We start from the raw sequence: 6,075 nt of genomic DNA, 5'->3' as shown, positions 1-6,075 counted from the left end.
AGGTGCACAGTGAAGTAAAATTTATTTACGCATGCATTAAACCAAAACTTGTAACCTCTCGTTTTAGTAATTCCATGGTAAATAGCCTTTTGTAATTGTAGATGAGATGGTAGGCATTGCAGACATTTTTACAGAACTTGTTACAGATACCCTAGGCCTGAGTGGCTTGGAATATTAATGCTAGTGAGAGTACCAGTAGCATTTCTGTCATTAACTTAATGTCGTTATCCAGGTAATTGAACTGTTGACAATATGTAATCACCTTACATTCATACTTTCATATACTTTTAATTTATTTCAACTCCCTACAAGGGTTTTTTCAGTTACAATAAAAACTAACTACATATATATCCTATTATATCAAATTAAGGTATTGGAAATTGACGCGACTTAAATTCACACGAATTAAATATGTAAAACGACTTTCGGCAAAAGAATATTAACGTGAAAGAGGAGGTAGAATTTCACAATAAAGGAAAAAAACGCAATGATGGCACAGTTGGTGGTGACGTGACCACTGAAACAAATTTATTCAACACGGGATGCAAAAAAGTTACTGAACAAAACTGAGTCCTCTGGTCAATAAAACAGTCCTCAAAATTCGAATTAATGTAGGGGTTAATAGATAAAAAAGGAAAGTATGTACCTTACGTTATTGTTTTTTAGGTGTCTTGAATGTCTGGTAAGGTTTTAAAATTAGGGTTGAAGTAATGGAAATGAAGAGCATGAAATTAACGCTGCACTTAATTAACATCATGGAAAATAATGCTCAACATAATTAGCGCGAATTTTAATTATTTGTGTTAATTTTGAGAAGCATTAATTTCCCATAATAAGGTAGATCAAACAAGAAAAGTCGTGACCATACATAAAATAACAAAAACTAAAGGACACAAAAAAAAATACTATTGACTGTTAAAAGATTCATAACTTTAAAAAAGTTGCACCACAATTCTTGATTTAAAAGTATTTACAGAATCTATTAATTTTAAAGTTGTCACTGAGGTCATTCCAAAGCTTCGAACTACGGTACATAAATGACCGCTGACCGGTGATTCCACGGCATCTGGGGACATCAAGCTGCGGCAGTGCTTTTCCAAGGGTAAAGGGTACTGTGTAATGTTTTGAACCAACCTTTTTGCTGAAGTGCTTGGCGCAGCCAATAATTAACAATTATTCTTTGAAATAGAGGTGAATAGTGGCAGAATATTTACCGATTCTGCCACTTTTCACCGATATTAAAAAGAATAATTGTTTTAGTATATACTCATGAAGTTATCTCAGCAACAATTGCAGAAGAAAACCATCCAAAGTCGATTTACCTGACATCTGCAATTCATGTGCAAGCGGCACAAAGCATACGCGAAAGTGTTTACAGAAGCCTCAAACATGGCAAAATCTATATAAATAACCTCGTCACAAACAGCAAAATGGTTGTTAAAAAATTTTCACCGTTCGATCAAAGTTTTACAGGTTCATTTGAAATGGAAATTGAAAGAGTGCAGTTAGTTGGTAAAGGATTCACATGAAATGCGGCTCTAATTGAGGTGAGCGTTCGGTTGTTGTGAAATGACCCGTCTTGTTTCCTTGCTGCCATGTAGAACTTTCATAAACATTTCTTCAATTCCTCGATTTCAGTAACAATTCGTTTTGCTGGGCCACTAACCCTACAAAATAGAATTACTTCGAGTGCAACAAATGGTTGGCGTGAAGATTGTTTAATTTTTTTAGCAATAATTATCTGGAAAAAACGAAGTCAAACACTGGTTGACAAAAGTATGAACTCTCCTCTTACCTTTGAAAACTTTCAGGCCACATTTTGTGGCCTTCTTTGTCTTCTGTAGCACAGCATCATCTTGTATTGTCAATATTTCCGATTCGGAAATGCTGGCAGGTTTGCGCCGGCCATTTTGTTTTGCTTGGATCACGCATTATTCACTCCATTATTCACTCCCTAGGGAGTGAATAATGCTCAATTACTCCGAGATAGCGAACCAATCAGATTGCTTGAAACACCAAGATCACCGAGTGAGCATAAACTAATTCCTATTACACCCTGTTGAAATAATAATAATAATAATAATAATAATAATAATAATAATAATAATAATAATAATAATAATAATAATAATAATAATAATAAATGCCCTAAATTAGCACAAAAGAAATAATGAATGCCTTAAATTAGCACAAAAGGAATATAAAAGGAGACATGACTGGGTGGGTAAGAAGATCCATTGGGAAGTTTGTAAAGAGGAAGGTTTCTTTGTCAATGAAAAGTGGTATGAACATGTACCTGAGCCAGTACTAGAGAATGAGAGATGTAAAATATTATGGGATTTTACGATACAGACTGACCACGTAATAGAGGCAAAAAGACCGGACATGATTGTTGTTGAAAAGAGAAATAAATGTTGCAAAATAATAGATTTTGCAATACCATATGATAGCCGTATTGAGGAGAAAGAAGTCGAGAAGGTAGTAAAATACCAGGATCTAGCAAGAGAATTGAAGAAGTTATGGAAAATGAAAACAATGGTAATTCCTATTGTAATCGGAACATTTGGAACAGTTCCAAAGGATTTAAAGAGGAGACTAGAGAATATTGGTACAGAGACCAAGATAGACGAGCTTCAGAAAAGTGTTATTCTGAACACGGCAAGGATTCTTAGGAAGGTCTAGAAGTTTGAGGAGACTTGTTGTCACCAAGCTTCCTGGAGTACTGAAGTTCCATTGGAAATCCAATGTGCGAAAACAAGATAATAATAATAATAATAATAATAATAATAATAATAATAATAATGATAATAATAACAATAACAATAACAATAACAATAACAATGACAATGACAATGACAATGACAATGACAATGATAATGATAATGATAATAATAATAATAATAATAATAATAATAATAATAATAACTTTTAAGGAACTTGAAAGACGAAGATGAAATCAGAGCAACAAGGTAATATCGCTTGTGGTAATTCTTAAGTCACGGCTCAGGTTGTGAAAAATTAAGGAGATTAAAATACTAAATTTTGTAAGATAAACACTAGGCCTTTACCCGTTACACTTTACCCTTTACCCTTGGGAAAGCACTGCCGTCCGGCTGACAACCTTGACTGTAGGATGGGACTGTACGTTTACTCGTACTAATGCGGAATCTCTCATTGGCAAGTAACTACCGATATTATTATTCGTATGGAAAACTAATATCTGTGTGACCTTTACCCAGACCAATGGAACTATGCCCACTATAATAATTATTATTATTCATATTTTTTTTGTCAGATTGGTCAGACTGAGCCAGACGTTAAGCTTCTCAAAGGGCAATAAAAGGTAAGTACTTCTTGTACCATCTGGGCCGTCATCAATGCAAATCCGGAGCTAAACAGCATCTTCTCGAGCACTTAGTTTAGGCACGGTCTGCTCAATTGTGCTCTGATAAAAATAAGGGTAAAATGAAAGCGAATTGAATCCTGTGGGCAATGCGAACCTCAAGCTGAATGGAATTTTCTTGAGAAAGTTTGTTTACGCCTTGTCTGCTCAATTCTGCTCTGATAATAATCAAAGTGGAATAAAAAATAATTAAATCCTTTGGGCAATGCGAAGCTCAAGCCGAATAGAATTTTCTTAAGCAATTTTGTTTAGGCATTGTCCGCTCAATTGTGCTGTGATACATTGGACTGAATTTTGAAAAAAAGATGCCTCATTCTTGCTTAAAAACCAAGGTGAAGGGTGCTCCGTCAAGAGATGGTTGTATAAAATCTGCAGTCTCTAAGCTATAATCCAGTTGTTAGCTGGCACTTATGGTAAGCACTAAACTAAGTACGCAAACCATCGGACCGTATCACGATGTGGAACAATTACGTGAACCAAGTAAGAAGAATGACAAGTCATTACATCTTACATTTATCTAACTTAAGCCCTAACTTCCCTACTTTACCAAAAACGAGGGGATTTAAAATTGCTTCTCTTAATATCTGTAGCCTAACTTGCCATCATGACGAATTGTGTGTTTTCATGGAAGATAAAACAATTGACATACTTGGATTGAAGGAAACGAAATTGGATAAAACAATTCCCGATAGCCAGGTAGACATTGAGGGATACGATATACTCCGCCGCGATAGGAATAGAAATGGTGGTGGTGTAGCTTTGTACATAAGAAAATCCTTGAATTACGTAAACAGACAAGACCCCTCCTCTCACGAACATTTAGAAATTTTGACGGTTGAAATTAAAAAGCCCAAGTCCAGGCCATTCTTGCTGACAACTTGGTATAGACCTCCAGACTCGAAGGTTGAATCTTTGACAAGTTTGAATCCTACCTGCTAAAACTTGATGAAGAAGATAAGGAGAGTATGATTGTAGGTGATACTAACTGTAATCTATTACCGCAAACGCCTGACCGCAATATTGAACACTTGAAGTTTATTACTGAAACGTACCAATACATTCAATTAATAGATCAGCCAACGAGAATCACTACTACTACTAGAAAACTGATCGATCACATATTCACTAACAAACCAGATATCATAACAAATCATGGGTCTTACACGTTGGTATTTCTGACCACAGTCTTATCTATGCTATTCATAAACATAATACGCCCAAAACTGATCCAAAGGTAATTGAATCTCGACAATTTAAAAATTTTGATAGTGATGCCTTCATTGATGACATAAAAGAGACACCTTTCCATCTTGCTTCTCTTTTGGATGACCCAAACGAAATGTGGTTAGTTTGGAAATCTCTGTTTCCGGAAATTGCGAATAAACATTCCCCGATAAGGAAAAGAAAAGTGAAAAGTAAATCTTCACCGTGGATATCATCCGAACTGAGGCAGAAGATGAGAAAGCGTGATTTTCTAAAAAAGCAAGCAGTCAAGCAGAATTCTCATCAAATGTGGAATGATTATAAAAAGGCACGGAACGACGTAAACGCTAGTAATAGGGAAGCCAGGACTAACTTCTTCAATGAGACCATTAAGAAGCATAGTGGTCATCTTAAAGAAACTTGGAAGGTAATAAATAGATCCCTGGGACGCAATTGTAAAGTAACAGTTATAAATGAACTATGAGGGCAAAGATTTTACAGAAAAGCAAGATATAGCTGAGCAAACGAATAACCACTTTTGTTCCCTAGGTAGTAAACTGGCATGATCTTGTATTCCAGACGCTGCTTTTCAACCAGAGGACTATTTAAATAGAGCTGACTGAAATTTTTATTTTCGCCCTGTAAGTGAAGGGTACATTCACAGCCTGATCACTAAACTCAAACCCTCGGTAAGTTGCGGATTGGATAATATTTCTATCAGACTTCTAAAGCTTTGTAGTCCATACATCTCAAATTCTATATGTGATATTATAAATTAAGTGTTGGAGACTGGAATATTTCCTGATAATTGGAAAAAGGCAAAAGTACATCCTATTTTTAAGCCCGATGAAAGAAATATTCCAAGCAACTATAGACTGATTTCTATTCTACCTGCCATATCAAAAATTATAGAGAGGGTAATGCATACTCAGAAAGCAAGAAATCTTTTCACAGACTCTCAATCTGGATTTAGACCAAATCATTCAACGCCTGTACAGCTTTGATAAGTGCAGTAAACCTTTGGGCTTACCAATATGGATGCTGGTAAACGTAATGGTAGTGTCTTTATAGATTTAAAGAAAGCCTTTGACACAGTACACCATAACATCTTACTACGTAAACGTTCGGGAGCGGGGGGGAGCGGGGGGGGAGCGGGGTGTACCATGGAAATAACTTGACTCAATAAATTTACCAGAAATCATTTCCGATCCCTTATGTTGCGTTACGTTTGCGGAATGGCCGGATCACATAATTTTGTCCTTAGCTACAACATCGCGGCGAAAAATTTCTTATAAGATAGATTCCAGAGTGGAGAGTCCATATCTCTGTGGTGCTCGAGATGTGGCGATATCTTTTCCTTGCAACTTTAAATTCACCAGATATTCTTTGCCCATTTTCTCCTGACTCCATGAAAGCACCTTGTCAATGTTTGGCGTCTCAGTTCCCACAATTTCAGCAATACCCCGGAT

General features: G+C 36.0%; 1 protein-coding gene across 2 annotated transcripts in view; it reads right to left on the bottom strand.

Annotated features, from left to right (window-relative positions):
• Positions 1–4,470: 4,470 nt before the first annotated feature.
• LOC137982628 (tauropine dehydrogenase-like) overlaps positions 4,471–6,075 on the bottom strand; it is a 15,678-nt gene continuing 14,073 nt past the window's right edge. For both annotated transcript variants that reach the window (XM_068829754.1, XM_068829753.1), the window contains exon 4: positions 4,471–6,075. This exon is cut by the window's right edge and continues 198 nt beyond it. In XM_068829754.1, coding sequence (XP_068685855.1) covers positions 5,896–6,075 — 180 coding nt within the window. In that variant the 3' untranslated portion in view covers positions 4,471–5,895.

The sequence above is a fragment of the Montipora foliosa genome, chromosome 13 (assembly GCF_036669935.1).
Source record: "Montipora foliosa isolate CH-2021 chromosome 13, ASM3666993v2, whole genome shotgun sequence".
Classification (NCBI taxonomy): Eukaryota; Metazoa; Cnidaria; class Anthozoa; order Scleractinia; family Acroporidae; genus Montipora; species Montipora foliosa.
This window is presented reverse-complemented; position numbering and strand designations above follow the sequence as displayed.